Source organism: Oncorhynchus keta, chromosome 10 (genome assembly GCF_023373465.1).
Source record: "Oncorhynchus keta strain PuntledgeMale-10-30-2019 chromosome 10, Oket_V2, whole genome shotgun sequence".
NCBI classification, from domain to species: Eukaryota; Metazoa; Chordata; class Actinopteri; order Salmoniformes; family Salmonidae; genus Oncorhynchus; species Oncorhynchus keta.
Genome location: NC_068430.1, coordinates 16,792,154 through 16,811,149, shown reverse-complemented (window position 1 = coordinate 16,811,149; position 18,996 = coordinate 16,792,154). Strand labels below are relative to the sequence as shown.

The 18,996-nt window shown below is 41.4% G+C and overlaps 2 protein-coding genes across 3 annotated transcripts; both read left to right on the top strand.

Annotated features, from left to right (window-relative positions):
• The first annotated feature begins 9,623 nt into the window (after positions 1 to 9,623).
• Positions 9,624 to 13,683, top strand: LOC118388299 (twinfilin-2-like). 2 transcript variants are annotated; one of them, XM_035777202.2, is made up of 5 exons: positions 9,624 to 9,866; positions 9,993 to 10,097; positions 10,894 to 11,019; positions 11,555 to 11,655; positions 12,311 to 13,683. In XM_035777202.2, exons 1-5 carry the CDS (start codon positions 9,651 to 9,653, stop codon positions 12,336 to 12,338), a joined length of 576 nt encoding a protein of 191 aa, XP_035633095.1. In that variant the 5' UTR covers positions 9,624 to 9,650; the 3' UTR covers positions 12,339 to 13,683. The 2 variants fall into 2 exon arrangements, with proteins under 2 accessions (XP_035633095.1, XP_035633094.1); XM_035777201.2 differs by having other exon boundaries at positions 11,534 to 11,655.
• A 2,166-nt stretch (positions 13,684 to 15,849) lies between these two features.
• On the top strand, positions 15,850 to 18,702 carry LOC118388296 (cytokine-inducible SH2-containing protein-like). The gene is made up of 3 exons (XM_035777194.2): positions 15,850 to 16,222; positions 17,436 to 17,596; positions 17,787 to 18,702. The coding sequence occupies exons 1-3, from the start codon at positions 16,203 to 16,205 to the stop codon at positions 18,281 to 18,283; spliced, it is 678 nt and encodes a 225-aa protein (XP_035633087.1). The 5' UTR covers positions 15,850 to 16,202; the 3' UTR covers positions 18,284 to 18,702.
• Positions 18,703 to 18,996: the final 294 nt, after the last annotated feature.

Below are 18,996 nucleotides of genomic sequence, written 5' to 3'. Positions count from 1 at the left end.
TATGTGCAACATACTAGGAAGAGGTCAGTGATTGAAGCAGTCATGCTATTCTTGGAAAGTTAGAAATTACAATGTACAATGAATGCAAAAAGGTGCTTGAGGTTCCTAATTTTAGAATTGCATTAGGGGTAATGGTAGTCTGAGGCATTTCAATGAATTCAAATTTAGAGTTCTTGAAATAGATTCTAAGGCCAGTTTCTCAGAATATTGAATTAGGATGAAAATGTTCCAGTGTTTTTATTACTGTGTCCTTAATTAGATGTCAACTATTTACAGTGATAGTAGCTCACTACAACCAAGTTATCTTCACAAAAAGATAAATCTATATTCATAATTTATAACTCATTACTTCTATTCTGATCAAAAAGTAGTCCATGAAGTACATGCTCTCAATGTTCCTAAGAAAAATATATTGTCAAAAAAATCTGTCATAGTCTACAGTGGATTATATTCCATCTACATTCTTATAGTTTGGTTTCGTTTTGACTTTTGTTTGATATGCCAACACAAAATCCTTCCTGGCTCGTTCAAGAGACAAGCGTGTGCGAATTTGCTAGACTAGTGGAGGATATCTAGTTAAATTCTAATTGCACGCACAAAATGTCCAGAAAAAAAGTTAACAATTATGGGAAAACAGAATCCAATTGATGAACAGGATTTCACTCAACACATGAGTGTTTTGATCTGGATTAAAACTGGACATACAGTAATAGCACATAAACTGGGATTGAATGCAGTTGATACTCATTGTGCAAGAAGCATGGGATTGATGTATGATCTGAATTATTTTCGGTATTAGACAAACACACACCATCGAATGGCCTGCAGCAGCTGAACTCAGGTAATCTGTTTATATCACAGGGGCCATATAGATTTTTTTTACCAAGGCCTTTGGTCTAACTCACCATCTCATTCTCTTAGATAAACTAAAATGCTTGGGTTTGCACAAAGGCCTTGGAATTGGTTTTCTGAGTAATAATTGAAATCAGAGTTTAAAAAAGAGGCCATTAAGTCCAATCACTTGATGCTGCTTGGTTCAATACTTGGACCATTGTTATTCTTAATTGTTGGTAACATTACATTTACATTTACATTTAAGTCATTTAGCAGACGCTCTTATCCAGAGCGACTTACAAATTGGTGCATTCACCTTATGACATCCAGTAGAATAGTCACTTTACAATAGTGCATCTAAATCTTAAAGGGGGGGGGGGGTAAGAAGGATTACTTATCCTATCCTAGGTATTCCTTAAAGAGGTGGGGTTTCAGGTGTCTCCGGAAGGTGGTGATTGACTGCATTAACACAAACGTTCCCTTGTGACAGACTGTGTGCCGTACACGTCCATTAAACACATATCTCTGCAGTCTTTGTCAATAGTCTTCAGTCCTCTATTTACTTATCTCCACCACTGAACAGTGCACCAAATTACAATCAAATATTGTTGAAAACAGTTTAACAGAAATGTCACTTGGTCAGGGGCTCAGGTGAGTGTGGTTTTAAGGTTTTCCGGTCACTAGTTTGTCTCTCAAGCAGACCCTGGTGGGCTGGGGGTGGGGAGGAAGATGGACAGGCAGGACAGTCAGTATCAGATACATTTGGGAGAGAGGGGATTAGGTTGCCTCTCTGAACACACATGATCCTGCTGTAGTTACTCTCGCTGTTTCCTAGTCATACTGTCACACTCACTCAGACCAGTGCTTAATCATACTGGCTTTATCAGTGCAGTTATTGCTGCAGGTTACCCCATTGTGTGTCTTTTTTTGGCTGGGCTAAATCTCCATCATCTGCTCTGGTACTTGGCTTGGCTCTACCGTCTCTGTCTCTCAACCCCCTTCCCCCCTACAGCACATGACGGGTGGGACATACTTCGTGCTGAACTGCCATGTTTCTAGTTCTCGTTGTGACGCCAGAACTAGGGGGGTCCTTGGCCAGGGCAAGTGGTGGAGCTATCCGCCTCATCCAGGACGGTGAGTGACCCAGGGGACAGCGGTGTAGTCAGGTTGCAGGGGCAGGAGGGATCTAGGACGGGAGGGTCTTGGTAAGGCAGCGCAACAACATTTATATGAATTTGATGTCTTGAATGATTTATCCTGAATTGCCAGTGTTATGTGATTAAACTGATCTAACTGTGTGTTTTGTATGATGATGTGTGTATTTGTGAAAGTGTGTGTGAGTTATCCATGTTGTTCCCTGTTCTGCTGTTCAGTCACTTGATTGTGTGTATGATGCTGGTGGAGATGTCATTGAGTTGAAAAAAAAACAAATATTTCACAATGTGTTTGGTCAGATGATGCATTCAGTCTGTTGAAAGGGATTGCAAGAGAGACTGACTGCTTTCCTCAACTTTGTGATGGTGGGCAAGTTGTCAAGTTTACAGTGCCTTGCAAAAGTATTCAGACATTTTATTGTGTTACAAAGTGGGATTAAAATGGATTGAATTGTCATTTTTTGTCAACAATCGACACAAAATACTCTGTAATGTCAAAGTGGAAGAAAACTTGCAATATTTTTTAAAATATTAATTAAAATGTAATAACTAAAATATAGTCATTGCTTAAGTATTCAGCTCCTTGAGTCAATACGTTAGAAACAAATCAAATCAAATTGTATTTGTCACATCTGCCAAATACAACATGTTTAGACCTTACAGCGAAATGCTTACTTACTTACAAACACCTTTGGCATCGATTACAACTGTGAGTCTTTTTGGGCAAGTCTCTAAGAGCTTTGCACACCTGGATTGTGGAATATTTGCCCATTATTCTTTAAAAAATTATTCAAGCTCTGTCAAGATGTTGGGGAACATGGCTAGACAGCAATTTTCAAAACTTGCCATATATTTTCAAGCAGATTTAAGTAATACCTGTAACTTGGCCACTCAGGAACATTCACTGTTTCTTAGTAAGCAACTCCAGTGTAGATTTGGCCTTGTGTTGTAAGTTATTGTCCTGCTCATAGGTGAATTCCTCTCCCAGTCTCTGGTGTAAAGCAGACTGAAGCAGGTTTTCCTCTAGGATTTTGCATACAGTAGCTCCATTTCATTGCTTTTTATCCTGAAAAACTCCCCAGTATTTGCCAATGTCAAGTATAGCCATAACATGAAGCAGCCACCACCATGCTTGAAAATAAGGAGGCAGTTACTAAGTGATGTGTTGTGTTGGATTTTCCCCAAACATGAGGCTTCACATTTAGACCAAAAAATGTATTCCTTTGGTGTGTTATTTTGCAGTATTACTTTAGTGCCTTGTTGTTGTAATATTTGTATTCTGTATATTTGTATTCTTTTCACTCTCTCATCTAGGTCATTATTGTGAGTCACTACAGTGTTGTTGATCCATCCTCAGTTTTCTACCATCACAGGCAATGAACTCTATAGCTGATTTAAAATCACTAATGGCCTCATGGTAACATCCCTGAGTAGTTTCATTCCTGTCCTGCAGCTTAGTTCAGAAGGACGACTGTATCTTTGATGTGTCTGGGTGGTTTAATACATAATCCACAGCATAATTATTAACTTGACCATGCTTAAAGAGATATTCAATGTCTGATTTGTTATTGTTACCCATCTACCAATCACTGCCCTTCTTTTTGAGGCTTTCAAAAAGCACCCTGGTCTTTGTAGTTGAATCTGTGTGCGAATTTCAATGCTTGACTGAGGGACCTTACAGAATGTTGTATGTGTGTGGGACAGAGGAAGGGTTAGTCATTCATAAATCATTCTTCACAAAGAGTGAGTCCATGTCATTTGTGTGATATTTTTTAAACCACATTTTACTCCTGATCTAATTTAGGCTTGCGTCAACAAAGGGTCTGAATACTTACGCAAATACTTTATTTTAGTTCAGAATAGTTTTTATCAAAAATAAAACTTGGATTTTTCTTTCACTTTGACATTACAGAGTATTTTGTGTAGATTGTTGACAAAAAAAGTGAATTCAATCCATTTTAATCCCACTTTGTAACACAATAAAATGTGAAGAAATCCAAGGGGTCTGAATACTTTTGCAAGGCACTGTATATGATCCAGTTGAGATATCAAGTTACGTTAAACTCCCATTCAGAAGGGTTAGTGGAAAATATCATCTGAGTCCTCACTGGACTCACTGTCTAATGATACTCATCATGACAAAACCTGACTGTTGATTGCACCTTATGAGTCGCTAACAGCACCTGTAGCAGAAACTCACTTTAGTCAGGTAACATAACATGATTAGGTGCAAGGGGGCTTCTTATTTTCTGATAGTCCTTTCAGGGTAGCTTTTCAGTATAAAAAAAACACAACAATAAGCAGCCAGCTACATGCATGAAACCACTGTGGAGATGTTGATCCAGGTGTCAGGCATAACACTCAAATGGCCAGATCTCTCACACACTGTGATGTTCATAGGTCAATCCATGAGCTGTCACACAAAATAAGTCTAACATTCATTAGACATGATGATTTATTTTCCTCTATGTGCCAGACTATGCGTGTGTGAAACATACCACGAGACAACAGGTTGGCCTGTGAGGTTATACAGATATTTAATGAAGTACATCTGGGATGTTTACATATTTTTTTAGGACATCTTGTGGGCCTACTGATGCACTGTCTGGTCCATCAGTCAAACTGTAGATATCTGAGGCTATGACTGATATGGGTGTGGAGTCTAGCTCGAGTTGGACTGTCTCTGGGTAGTTTACGGGCTTGTGTCTAGTTTGATGTCTGGGCCTATCTCCAGGTGGTGTATAGACCAACAGTTGGGCAAGTATGCAGATGGGGTACAGTTGTACTGTCTAAAGTTTCTCTGGACTGTTTTTTAAAGTATGTTTGAGGTCTCCTGTCTGTCTCCTGCTTTTTGGGCCTGTCACTGCGCTATTGAGCTATTTGGAGCTGTGTGTGTGGGCACTTGTCTTCATGTGTTGATCGTCTGTCTATGATTGGACTTTATGTTGTTGCGGAATTCTATGCAAGTGTGTGTGTGCATCTTATCTGTGACCTCATTTTATAGACCTGGTTAACTAGTGATCTATTTCTAGTAAATAACACCAATGTGTCATTTTAAACACAGCGTCTCCGCTGTCGTCATGCATGCCAAAGTTAGTGACCCTGGATCATTTGACAACGTTCTTTTCCGATCTTGTCAATATTATTGAGAGAGAATTAGCTGAGTGCACAATCGAGGACTGCCATGTAGGCTACTGTCAATCATTGACAGGCTCAACTCATTAAATGGTCCCTATACACCAGTGAGATGAATAGGTCCCGAGACCTGATGAATAGTTCATTGATGTGTTGAGACTCATTTAAGCCAAGCACAAGAGTAGGGGAAAGATAAGCCACAGAAGAGGCTTCAGTGCATGGAGTAAAATATATGAAAAATGATATCACTGCAAAAAGAAGAGCATTGGCTGGACTACAGTGGCTTCGGGGGACAGAGAAGGTGTTTTTGCGTGTGTGTAAAGGACGTCACGCTACTTGCTTAGCCAGTACCACTTCCTTCTGATTCGGCTCACACCAAGACTCAAACCCAGGACTCTCTAGCACACATGACCGTCTTCCTTAAGCATCTCATCAGTCTGTGCCATACAAAAAGTTAGCTATTCAGTGGCGACACTTCAGGCTGAGGAGTAAGTTTCACACATCACCATGTGCTACGTTTACCCCTCAAACTTACTCAACAACGACCTTAGTGCTACTGTAGATCTGAGACAATTGGCACCACTGTAAAGGATGTCACACTGCTTGCTTAGCACAACTTCCTCCTGATTAGGTTCACACCGAGGCTCGAACCCAAAACCTCTGCTTTGTTAGCACATGTGACCACCCTCCCAAAGCATCTTTACCAGTCAGCGCCACATGAAAAGCTAGCTATTCAGTGTCACAAGTGGGGACACTTCAGGCTAAGGAGTAAGTTTCACACATCCCCACCTATGTATATGTGGAGCTGAGTAATAATGTTTAAAGCATGGGTCAAGGTGTGTAACGAGTTGTACTCTGTTTTTCAGAGTAGCTGGTGCTGGGGACATTCAGAGAGCCAGGACAGAGCTGGGACCATGACTATGACCACTTCATGACATCTCCTGGTCTCCTGACCAATCTCCATTATGTGTAACCGTGCAGCCAGTCGCTGTCTGATGTGGTGCTGTGTCTTCTCAACCTTGAGGCACACTTGCATTCAACTTATGTTGCAAAACAGTTGGCACAGGTCCTCCTGAAGTCACTGCATACTAAATTATTCTGGCAGCCAACTTTTATCCAACCCCTGCAGCAACTTGCCTGATGGACCAAAGTGTGTCTCTAGCACTTCGCTCAACAGAGATGTATTCACTGATGAGGGAAGCAGAGTCTTTTGTACATCAGCAAATCAGATAGTACAGCCGTGAAGCAGCAGGGTCCCAGGAAGATGCAAGCACAATGACTCGTGCAAGCATCTTGACCACAGTGCTTCAGAACAATATCTTCCTCATATCAAAGGTTGTGTCTGAGGTCACTGTCCGGGTAGCAACAGACAAGCACAGTATGAGTCATAATACCCATAAAACCTAGTGGTTAAACATGGAAATTGTTCCAATCGTTTTTCCACAATTCATTTTTTCCATAGAAGATTTTAAAATGACTTAAAATAAGCTCTGTGTTTTGTGTAGATTTAGCCTGGCTTGACGTTATTATAATCATGTAAATCTCTCTAACACAAAGTGACTTTTATCAATATATTCACCTGTATTTACCCCCAAAAATGGAAATTCGACTTAGCTGCTAATGTGCCCCGTGTGAGCTGGGGAAATACCTGGAAAAGGTTAAGGGTGACATGTTTACAGAGTCACCTCTCTAGTTCTGGCGGGCAAGGATGGCAGTTTATCCAAAGCTGTGCCCTGTGGCACTGGATCTGGTTTACGCCCCTGCATCCCAAGCGTTCATAGAGACAATATTCTCTTTCCGTGGACAACTGGTTTCTCAGAATTGAGAAACTAAATGACCACCTCTCTGGAATGCAGAAGATAAACCAGAAAATCCTGTTTGGTTGAACGGAAACACACACAAGCTGGCTAGCTGTGAACTGATAGATTTGTGATGCAATGTTGTATTGCTTATGTTTTTGCTGTTGTTGCCGCTGTTTTCATTAACCCTATTTGAAGGGGTTAGTCAGTGATCTATGTCAAATCAAATCACATTTTATTTGTCACATGCTTGTAAAAAACAGGTGTAGACTAATAGTGAAATTCATACTTTTGGCCCCTTCCCAACAATGCAGAGAGAAACAAAATAACACAGGGACTAAATACACATTGAGTAACGATAACTTGACTATATACACTGGGGACCAGTACAGAGTGGATGTGCAGGGGTACGAGTTAATTGAGGCAGATGTGTACATATAGGTAGGGATAAAGTGACTAGGCAGCAGGATAGATAACAAAAGTAGCAGCAGGGTATGTGATGAGTCAAAAGAGTTAGTGCAAAAAGGGTCAATGCAGATAGTCCGGGTAGCAACAGACAAGCATAGTATGAGTCATAAAACCCATAAAACCTAGTGGTCAAACATGGAAATGGTTCCAATCGTTTTTCCACCATTCATTTTTTCCATAGAAGATTTTAAAATGACTTAAAATAAGGTCTGTGTTTTGTGTAGATTTAGCCTGGCTTGAAGTTATTATAACCATGTAAATCTCTCTAACACAAGGTGACTTTTAGCAATATATTCACCTATATTTACCCCCAAAAATTGAAATTCTACTTAGCTGCTAATGTGGCTATCATAAAGAACTACAAATGTCATGATGATCTAGATGAGTCTGCCAAATCGATGCAAAGGTAAGAACCTCTGGATTAACTATCTAATGTTCGCTAAATGTAGTAATAAATCATTTGACAAAATGTCTTTAAATGGACAATTCTGTGAACTGTCTTGTGCAAGTTTTACAAGGTTATCAGAACGTCACGCCAGGGTAAGTCTAAACAGCCCTTATTTTAAGTGTTCTAAAAAATAAATAAAAATGAATGGTGGAAAAAACGATTGGAACCATTTCCCTCTTTGACCGCTAGTTTTTATTGGTATTATGACACCTCCACTGTGGGGCTCTATTGGTTAACTATTTAGCAGTCTTATGGCTTGGGGGTAGAAGCTGTTCAGGGTCCTGTTGGTTCTAGACTTGGTGCATCGGTACCGCTTGCCATGCGGTGGTAGAGAGAACACTCTATGACTTAGGTGGCTGCAGTATTCGAAAAATGCTATACCACCTGGTAGAGGTCCTCGATGGCAGGGAGCTCGGCCAAGGTGATGTCCTGTACGCACTACCCTCTGTAGTGCCTTGCGGTCGGATGCCAAGCAGTTGATACAGCCAGTCAAGATGCTTTCAATGGTGCAGCTTTTGAACTTTTTGAGGATCTGAGGGCCAAATCTTTTCAGCCTCCTGAGGGGAATGAGGCGTTGCCGTGCCTTCTTCACTACTGTCTTGGTGTGTGTGGACCATGTTAATTCCTTAGTGATGTGGACAACGAGGAACTTGAAGCTCTCAACCCGCTCCACTACAACCCTGTCGATATGAATGGGGGCGTGTTCGGCCCTCCATTTCCTGTAGTCCCCAATCAGGTCCATTGTCTTACTGACGTTGAGGAAGAGGTTGTTATTCTGGCACCACACTGCCAGGTCTCTGACCTCCTCCTCCCTATAGGCTGTCTCATTGTCTTCAGTGATCAGGTGATCAGACACTGTCGTGTCATCGGCAAACTTAATGATGGTGTTGGAGTCGTGCACAGCCACACAGTCGGGGGTGAACATGGCCCACTCCGCTACAGCCCCGTCGATGTGGATGGGGGCCTGCTGGATGGGGGCCTGCTGGATGGGGGCCTGCTACATAAACATAACATGTCAAATGTGCCATGACCTCATTTGTTGTTTTTTCCTCTCTCTTTCTGTCAGATAAAGGTACTTTCACTAAAGGTAAAAAAGCATTTGATTGGTGTAAACATGGGCAAGAGAGTTTCCTTCCACCATATTTCTTGCACCAGTCTTGGCGCTTATCCTTTAAATCCAAGTCAAATTAGGATTGATTTATAATTTAAACCTAACCAAACCTATGTAATGGCCATGGAGTTGAATGACGTCCTCTAGTTGCCAAAAGCCTGTGTTAGCATGGGCAGCTCCATTGAGGATTCATCATTTTGATTTAGTCGACTTCCACCTTCATTGGCTGATCCCTCCTGATAATCCAGTTGGCATGACCTGATGACCCGGTTGGAGTCATGATAGTGTAGCTGGGTCAGCAGGAGGGATCAAACAATGTATTTTACTTGTGAAGAAGAAAATGGACCATTTCAAGATAGAGATGGCCTCAATGGAGCTGCCCATGCTTTCAAAGACGCCATCATGACACAGATAGAGATGTGTTATTTCTTTTCAAGTCTATGGTCCTGGCCAATGTATTACTACCCCCCAGTAGCAAGAAGGGACAGCCCCCCCCAAAATAACTATATAGGCCTACAATGCATAATAGGCTCTCACGTATAGGCTACTTCCTGTCCCTAACACTAAAACGAAATAATATAAAAACAAAATAGAAATGTTTTTATCAAACTGAAATGAAATGAAAACTAGCAAATCAAGTCTGAAAACGAACTGAAACTAAACAGAATATCAAGTTAAATCTCAAATGAATAGAAATAAAAATGAATATTAAATCACAAAACTATAATAACCTTGTGTGCAACACACACATACTTTCATGTTCACAGCAAACACATTTCACTCAGATCCATGTCTCATTCACCCATTCATGTTCACTACAGGTGAGACAGAAGATGCTGAATGCTGCCACCCGTGACACAGTGAAGAAGGAGTTTGGTGGTGGTCATGTGAAGGATGAGATGTTTGGCACAGAGGAGGTACAGTAGAAGCCAGTTTTTAAAACTGATGTACTCTGGTTATTCTCTCACCTGACTAATGATGAGGTTAGACCTGTTGGTTCTCAACCTTCCCTAAATGGCTGACCTCTTATTTGCTCTCACTAGGAGGACATCTGTCTGAAGGGGTATCAGCGACATATGTCCACCAGCTCCGGCCCTGCCCCACTCACAGCTGCTGAACAGGAGTTGCAGAGAATTAAAATCAACGAGGTGAGACGATAAGCATCGACTAGGGTAATTAACCGGCATCGAGCAGGTAAATTATTATTGTACGTGTGTTTTCACATACTGAGGACAGAATGGTGGAATCCCTCATCAACTAAGATAAGGAGGGTCACACGTTTACCTCAACTAATGACCATGCATTCTACATTAACCCTGCATGACTGACAACTGGGAAACAGTAACACTGGTTTGACCCCAACAATTCTAATGTATCACTTAAAAATGTAGAAAATATTTGTAAACTAAATTCAAGGTAATCATTATTCGAGGGGAATGAATAACACTAGCCTCCTATTTGAACAGCATTCACTGGCACTGTCTAGACTAGAGAGAGTGTGAGAGTGAGAGCATAGAACATGTCCATAAATGTGTCTGTGCAGATTGCACAGCTGCGTGTGGTGTATTTACCTGTGTGAACACATTATATACTATTTCGTTAAAAATGTTATTCTGCATTTTCTTGTAAAGGGATACTTGTTTTTTTTGGCAATGAAGCCCTTTATCTACTTCCCCAGAGTCAGATGAACTCGTGGAAACCATTTTTATGTCTCTGAGTACAGTTTGAATGAAGTTGCTAACTAGAGCTAGCACAATTGCTAGTTAGCATTAGCTAACGTTAGCTAATGAAACTACCTCTAACATCCTTCATACTGGACACAGAGGCATTAAAATGGTATCCACGAGGTCATCTGACTCTAGGGAAGTAGATTCATTTCCAAAAACCTGTAGTATCACTTTAAGTAATAATGTATTGTGTCTGTGTATATGCTGCCCCCATCAGGTGAAAACAAAGACCAGTGTAGAGAGTAAGAGCCAAACACTGCAGGGCCTTGCTTTCCCACTGCAGGAGGATGCCAAACGGGTTCTACAACAACTTGCACAGAAACACATCAACTACATTCAGCTGGTGAGCCATATAGAAATGCCATTAGCCAACCAAATACAAATGACTGATATCTCTGGCGGCCACAATCTCAGCGATAATAGCCATGTATTCTGGCTCACTGCCTGAGCCATACACAGTCATCTCAGTGGTAGCTGTGTAATATGTGTGTGTTGCAGAAGTTGGACACAGAGAAAGAAATGATAGAAAGAAATGATAGAGCTGGTTCATTCTGACCCGACAGAGGCCCATGAGCTGCCTTGTAGGGTTCCACGGATACGCCCTGACACCTCTTCTACCCTCTATAAACACTCCCATGAAGGGGATTACTTGGATAAGAGCGTCTGCTAAATGACTTAAATGTAAATGTAAATGAATCTGTGGGTCAGTCTCAGTCATTGATTTTCTGCCCTGGTCATTCTACTCTCTCTCTCTCCCTTCATTCAATGAAATAAAAATACAATGGTGCACTATTATAATATCATAAATACTGAACAAAGAGTAACAGGTCCAACCAACCTCTTTCACTTCCTCTCAGTGTTCATCTACTCCATGCCAGGTTACAGCTGTAGCATTAAAGAGCAGATGCTGTACTCCAGTTGTAAGAGTTGACTGCTGGATGAGGTGGAGAAAGATTACCATCTGGAGGTTGCGAAGAAGGTAATCTGCCGAAATTCAGATATTGCATACACAATGTGGTCTTCGTGTTTTTACAATATTGCTCTGTGCCTGAGTGGAAGTGCACATTTACTCTGTGGTATTATATTTACTCTGTGTTATTACTTTGTTGTTGTAGTTACTTTGTGTTATTGTATTTACTCTTTAATTGTATTCACACTGTGTTATTGTATTTACTCTGTTGCTACTCTGTGCTATTGTGTTTACTATGTGTTATTGTATTTACTCAGTGTTATTGTATTTACTCTGTTGCTACTCTGTGCTATTGTGTTTACTATGTGTTATTGTATTTACTCAGTGTTATTGTATTTACTCTGTTATAATATTTACTATGTGTTATTACTGGGAATGATTGTATTTACTCTGTTGTTACTATGTTTACTGTGTTATATTTATTCTGTCTATTGTATTTACTCTGTATTATTACAGTTTTACTGTATGTTAATACTCTGCGTATTGTATATACTCTGTATTATTAATCTGTGTTATTGTATTTACTGTGTGTTATTGTATTTACTCTGTATTATTACTCTGTGTATTGTATTTACTCTGTGCTATTGTATCAACTCTGTGTATTTACTCTGTGTTATTGTATCAACTCTGTGTATTTACTCTGTGTTATTGGGTCTGTGTGCAGATGGAAATTGACAATGGGGATGAATTGACAGAGGAGTTCCTGTATGATGTGGTTCATCCTAAGCAGCATGCCTTCCAGCAGGCCTTCGCCAAACCTTGTGGCTCAGCAGGGAAGAAAGGCAGTAAGCACCTCATCAAGGGTCATCCCCAGCCCTGCCCTCAATCCTCATCCTCCTGTTGCCACGCCATCTGGCAGCTTGTTTGGCCACAAGGAAGGAAAAGGAGAAGAACATGGACAGATTTATCCTGTCATTTTTATTTTGACCTCCCTTTGCTTGTCATTACGTTCCCCAGTTTCTGTGTTGTTGTGGGTTTGTATGTGTATGTGTGTATTTCAGGAAATGGAATCTTGGATTCCTCAAGCAGCTGATTGGTCTGCTGCTTGAGGAAGTGTGTGTTTTTAGCTTAGTGTTTTTGGTTATTGAAATTGTTCTCTAAGTATTAGTAACTGTTCTGTTTCATTTGTTCCCGGGGGAGAAGGGGAACGCACCTTGGGAGTGTTTAGGCAAGAGGCCTGCGGGCACACATAACCCGTAGTATTTAATCTGTCTATGCACACTAGGTAATACCCCTGGTATTTTGGTTAGCGAGCCAGTTGGTGCTAAAGGTTAGGTAAGTAGTGGGAAGGTAGGAGAGGGGACTCTTTAACTTACTTTCTTTGCTTTGGTTCCGTCCAGCCCCTTTTCCCCCACCTTACCGTGTTTTAAGGAATAATCAATTCCCTGTAACGGTATTTTTCTCTGCCTCGGTCTTTCCCCGCACCTACTAACGCACTTTTTTTTCACTCCTCCAAGGGGCATACGTCAGGCATACGTCTCTCACACACACACACACACACACACACACACACACACACACACACACACACACACACACACACACACACACACACACACACACACACACACACACACACACACACACACACACACACACACACACACACACACACACAGACAGATGGACTGACAAACATGAAAGACCAATGGATGGTCTTACAGATAGATGCCTCAGCCAAATTTCTCTATTGCAAATGTCACATAGATCTGCAGAAGAAGCCTGTCCATCTGATGTGTTGTCCATAGGTTTAAAAATAATAAAAAATTCAGGTAACTTTCCCCAAATTCCTAGTTTTTCCCCCTGAAAATCCTGGTTTAGAGGCTTCCTGGATTTCCTGCTTATTCCCCCGTGACTCCAGGAATCTTCCAACAAGTTTTTCTGGAAAACCAGGGCATTTGTGGAATATTACTGGAATTTTGCAACCCTAGTTATCCATACCTTGACTGTTGTCACTAAATGTTTTGCATCAAACATGTTTGTAAAAACAGATGATAATGAGAGGAATTCTAAATTAAATGTAGATGTTTTTCAGTATGTTTTGTCTTTTTCTTATCACTGAAATGATAAGTTAAAAAAAACACAAACTGCATGGGACCGATGATGCATCATTACAAGAGAGCCTCTTGTGGCAGTTATTAAAGGACACTCAGAGCGGACAGGGAGGACACTTCTGACTAGACTTCTGTAGGCTGCACCCCTGACTGGCCTGTTAAGGAAGCAAATGACCATGTTTTAACATAAGCACAGATTGTCAATATGCGCTGGCAGCCATGCATAAATACCACAGAGCTTAGAGACTGTTAATTAAGATCTGCAAGGAATTCCTTAATTTAAATAGCGAGTAGCCTAATAGCCCACATTCCTTTGAGAGCAGGTTAATTAAAACATCTGACACTTTTTACACGTGTAGACTAACATAAGGTAAAGGCACCCCAAAAATCTATATCTATTGACATATTACACAACATTTCTTCAACAGTGTATTGTCATTTAATACTGGTCCCACACACAGTTCCAAGTTAGTACTGCTACAGGGCTGATTCAATCATTAAGCCCTTGATTAATTGAAATAGGTTTATTACTGCTGGTCAGAGACAAAAGCCTGTACAACCGTGTGTTTCCAGCCAGGTCAGCCCAGCTGGAAGACGAATTCAATAACCTTTCCAACAGTTTGTTTCAAAGCTTGCCTTACTCTACTGAACAAGTCTGTCACAAACAACGAGCCATTTGAGTGGCAAATTAATGTTAGGCCACCACACCAGACCTAACATCACATTTTGTGCATTAAAGCGGGGACCGAGAGATTGAAAAACAGCTTCTATCTCAAGGCCATCAGACTGTTAAACAGCCATCACCAGCATTGAGTGGCTGCTGCCAACACACTGACTCAACTCTAGCCACTTTAATAATGGAAACATTTATTACATCAATTTAGCCACTTTAAACAATGCCACTTTATATAATGTTTAGATACCCTACATTGCTCATCTCATATGTATATACTGTCCTCTATACCATCTACTGCATCTTGCCTATGCGGTTAGGCCATCATTCATTCATATATTTTTATGTACATATTCTTATTCATTCCTTTACACTTGTGTATAAGGTAGTTGTTGTGAAATTGTTAGGTTAGATTACTTGTTAGATATGACTGCATGGTCGGAACTAGAAGCACAAGCATTTCGCTACACTCTGCATTAACATCTGCTAACCATGTGTATGTGATAAATAACATTTGATTTGATTTTGACATTTGTTTATAAGCAGGGGCGAAAGTAAGGCGGTATGGTCCAGGCAGAATAAAGTGTGGTACGCCATACCAGTTAAAAGTAAGTCTATCACAATTAAAACAACAAGCCCAAAAAACTACAGGCTATTATACCATTATTTGACATTACTGCATATCAGCCGCATGAATAATTAGCGAACTGACTGGAAATCGGTTGGTATACGCTCCAAATTGAGTTGTGGTTTGAGGAGAACACTAACATGTTGCCAAGGCAGAGATGCGTGGCCGAAACGCCCGCGGACAAGACGGAGATGAGTGGCCGAGACCGTGGCGCTCGTGGACCTCCGTGGATGCATCAATTCAGCTACAAGTGTAGGCCTAATGACTTTGTCAATGGGTCAGTGTCGCATAAGTTTTTTTCCAACAATAATTTCGTCCTCCAGATTAGATGGAGGTCATATTGTATTTGTCTCCCCTTTTCGTAGGCTAATTATATATGGACTAGACATCGTTTTTATTGATCTGTTTGTCAGTGTCAGCAGAGTAGGCTCCCATGTATATTTTATCATAGAAAAAAAGAGTGCGCGCACTTGGATATCCCGTACCCGTAAGAAATTAAATCTACTTTCACCCTCTGTTTATACGTATTTTCAGCTGACGAATGTCTATATTATTTGGAAAAACCCTATTCGTTCCGCATACCCATTATTCTAGTGACTCAATTCCCAGAATGTGTAAAGGGCTGGCTGCAGGTCTAGTGGGCGGAGATAATCGCACCGATTCTTGGAAAGTGATTAGGGGGAAGGTAGTGGTGAGGTCCGATTCCTGCCAGCAAGACCGAAAGACTGAATTACAATGATGAATTTAGACTCACCAGGAACGAGCTAAATTTGTATTTATTTTTACACTGGCATTCACAGTAACAGATTTCAAATAATAAAATGCGGACAGGCTCGGTGGCGGTGCGCATGACGTCAGAAGCTCCGGTGTACTGAACAGTTCTCAGAATAGAATCATAGAGTATAATTCTTGGAATTGGTTCATTTTAAAAGCCGAACCCACACACCCTCCCTCACATGCTAAGAACCCATTTTAGAGACAACACTCATCTGCTGCTCTGTATCCTATTTTTCTACATTTCACATTTATTTTAGTGCTTTTGAATTAGTTTATTCATTTTCGGATGCGTCTCTATTCACTGAACATTTGCGTGAGACATTAATTAGAATAAAATAATTACATTCCTTTGTATAGACCAGCTATATTTTCGTAAAACCCGCTGTGGAATTAGACTATTGTGGAATATTGAAGACTCACCATCATGATTCTTTGTGTTCAAGGGTAAGTTCACATTTTGTGTCCCTGTTTGATGTGACATGTCATGCTTTGATGTTGATATTCAAAATCAAATGACAAAGACATTTAATTCAATAAAAATTCCAGGTCATTCTTAGAATTCAGAAATAATTCCATTACTGTCAATTCCCATATTTAAATTCCAAGAACTCAATTCCCAATAAAATATTATCACTAACAATTGCACAAATTCTGCTGTGCAGATAGCCTAGCTATACTGTAAATAGAAATATACAAGTTGAAATTTAAAAAAAATCCTGGAATACATTTGATACTAGGTTCATTAATTCTAATAATATTAAATTCCAAATAAATTCCAAAAATGAAATGTTTTTACAATTCAAACAGTCCAAACAGTTTAAATTCTAATCCAATGAAACATCCATAACATGAAGATTGTTTAAATTCGAATTGAATTCAACAGATTTTCCTCTTCATGCGTGATTTCAAGAATTTTATTGGAATTACAAATGAAATTGGAATCAAACCCAACCCTGTTGTGAATTCATATATTATAATACTTACAATTGTGACAAGTCTAACCCATTTCTGAGCATCTGAATCAATTCACTGCTTGATGTTACAAGGAAGGGAGCCATCAGAGATTTAATGTTGAGATTTCAGACAAATGCCATATGGGCTGGTCCATTTTCAGCCCTTTGGGCCTGTCTAACTAGATTTTTTTGTGTGCAAAATGACAATTACTTGACTAATAATGGGGGCCTCTGGAAAAAAATGGTCCGGTGTGGGGGCCTGGAGGAGAAAATGGTCTGGTGAGGGGGCCTGAAGGGAAAATTTGTCCGGTGTGGGGGCCTGGAGGGAAAAATGGTCTGGTGTGGGGGCCTGGAGGGGAAAAATGGTCTGGTGTGGGGGCCTGAAGGGAAAAATGGTCTGGTGTGGGGGCCTGGAGGGAAAAATGGTCTGGTGTGGGGGCCTGGAGGGAAAAATGGTCTGGTGTGGGGGCCTGGAGGGGAAAAATGGTCTGGTGTGGGGGCCTGAAGGGAAAAATTGTCCGGCGTGTTAGCAATGCCAGGGCAGATTTCTGGTTCAAGTCCGCCCCCTGATTAATTAGCCTATGACAATATTAGGACTTGTCCTTTAACAGGATAGTGGGTAATGTAATGAATGATTCACCTGGTTGTTCCCTACTGTCTCCTACACTTGTCCTGTGCTCATTGTTGTAGTCTCTTGTTTACAGCCCCAGACCACTGCTGTCTGGCAGCCCCACAGAGGGCCCTGTGGGCATGCGGACAGGGAGCATCTCCTCACCTCACTGCCTTCACAGCACCCCTCCACAGTGGGACCCCACGAATGATCTGCGCACCATCGCCAAAAACTTCTTCTACCTTGATACCTCAGGTAATACAAATCGAATTTCCAAACTGTAAACTCCTCCCAACAGGCTCCCTGAAACCCTTTCATGGTTTTAATGTTTTTGGTAACAATAACTACTTGCGTTTCAGTTCATCCAGTCGACTGCTTACTACAGGATTACTAAAATCTAAACCATTGAATAAGTTAATAAACTTTGACCTCTCACTCTTTGCAGGCTGGTACTGGGGAGCCATCACAGCAGGTCAGGCCCATGCAGCTCTCCAGGCAGCGTCAGAGGGGGCCTTTCTGATTCGAGACAGCAGCCATCCCCTGTACATGCTGACCCTGTCTGTTAGGACTGCCCGTGGCCCCACCAGTATACGCATCCAGTACAGTGGAGCCCGGTTTCTGCTAGACTCCAGCTCACCAGCCCGACCCAGCCTTTTGTCCTTTCCTGATGTGCCTAGCATGGTGCAGTACTATGTAGGACCAACAAGGAGGGTGCAGAAGGGCAAGGTGGAGGAGACTCATGGCGCACAGCCCGCCCAGAGGACAGTTCAGGAGAGCACAGTAGTGCTGAAGCTCAAGCGGGCCCTGCACAAGCCCCAGGCCTTCCCCTCCCTCCAGCACCTCACACGCCTCACCATCAACCGCAGCACAGGCTGTCCGGACCAGCTGCCACTGCCACGCCCACTGGTGCGCTACCTGCAGGACTACCCCTTCCATGTATGAGGGTCCTCTGGTGCTGAATTAAACGAAACAGTTCAACTAAACCTTGAGGAGCGCTGTCAGTAAGAGGTCCCTGGCAGCTGGAAACAACATCACTGCACTGGACACTAATGGAGCCACATCAGACATACGGTTGGTCATGAGACCATGTTTGGGAAAGAACCTTCCAGAAAATGGTGCCTGGTTTTGGATTCTGTGTACCACCCCAATTCACAGAGGTGATTGACTGGAAAACACATGGTGCTAACTGTAGTGTATCCTCGTGCTATGAGGGGTAACGTTTTCTTTCTGTTTCTGAGCAGTGAATTGCTTTTCAGTCACAGATGTAAATTGTTAAATTTTTTGTTTAGTCAACATTGTCATTTTTTACCGCCCCGACACTGTACATATCCCTTTTTTTATTAAAACAATATTAAATGAGTTATACTGCTCCTGTCTTCAATGTCCCGTTGTCTTTTGGTGGGTCAAATGCCAAAGTGCTTTATAGCCTACATCCACAGAAGAGAAAATGGGTTGCGTGGGCAGTGTGCCCAATCTCAGTTGTTATCTGAAGCGGTCTTTATAACATAAAGAGATTAAACCCCCTCGTGTATAAGTGTGTACACAGCAGAATCGACTAGGCAATATAGGCTGGATTCAATGTGCCTTTGTGTAAGAGTGAATCTGAGTCAGCAGCCTAGTCAGCGGGGAGGGAGAATCCCTTGATTCGTAGAACT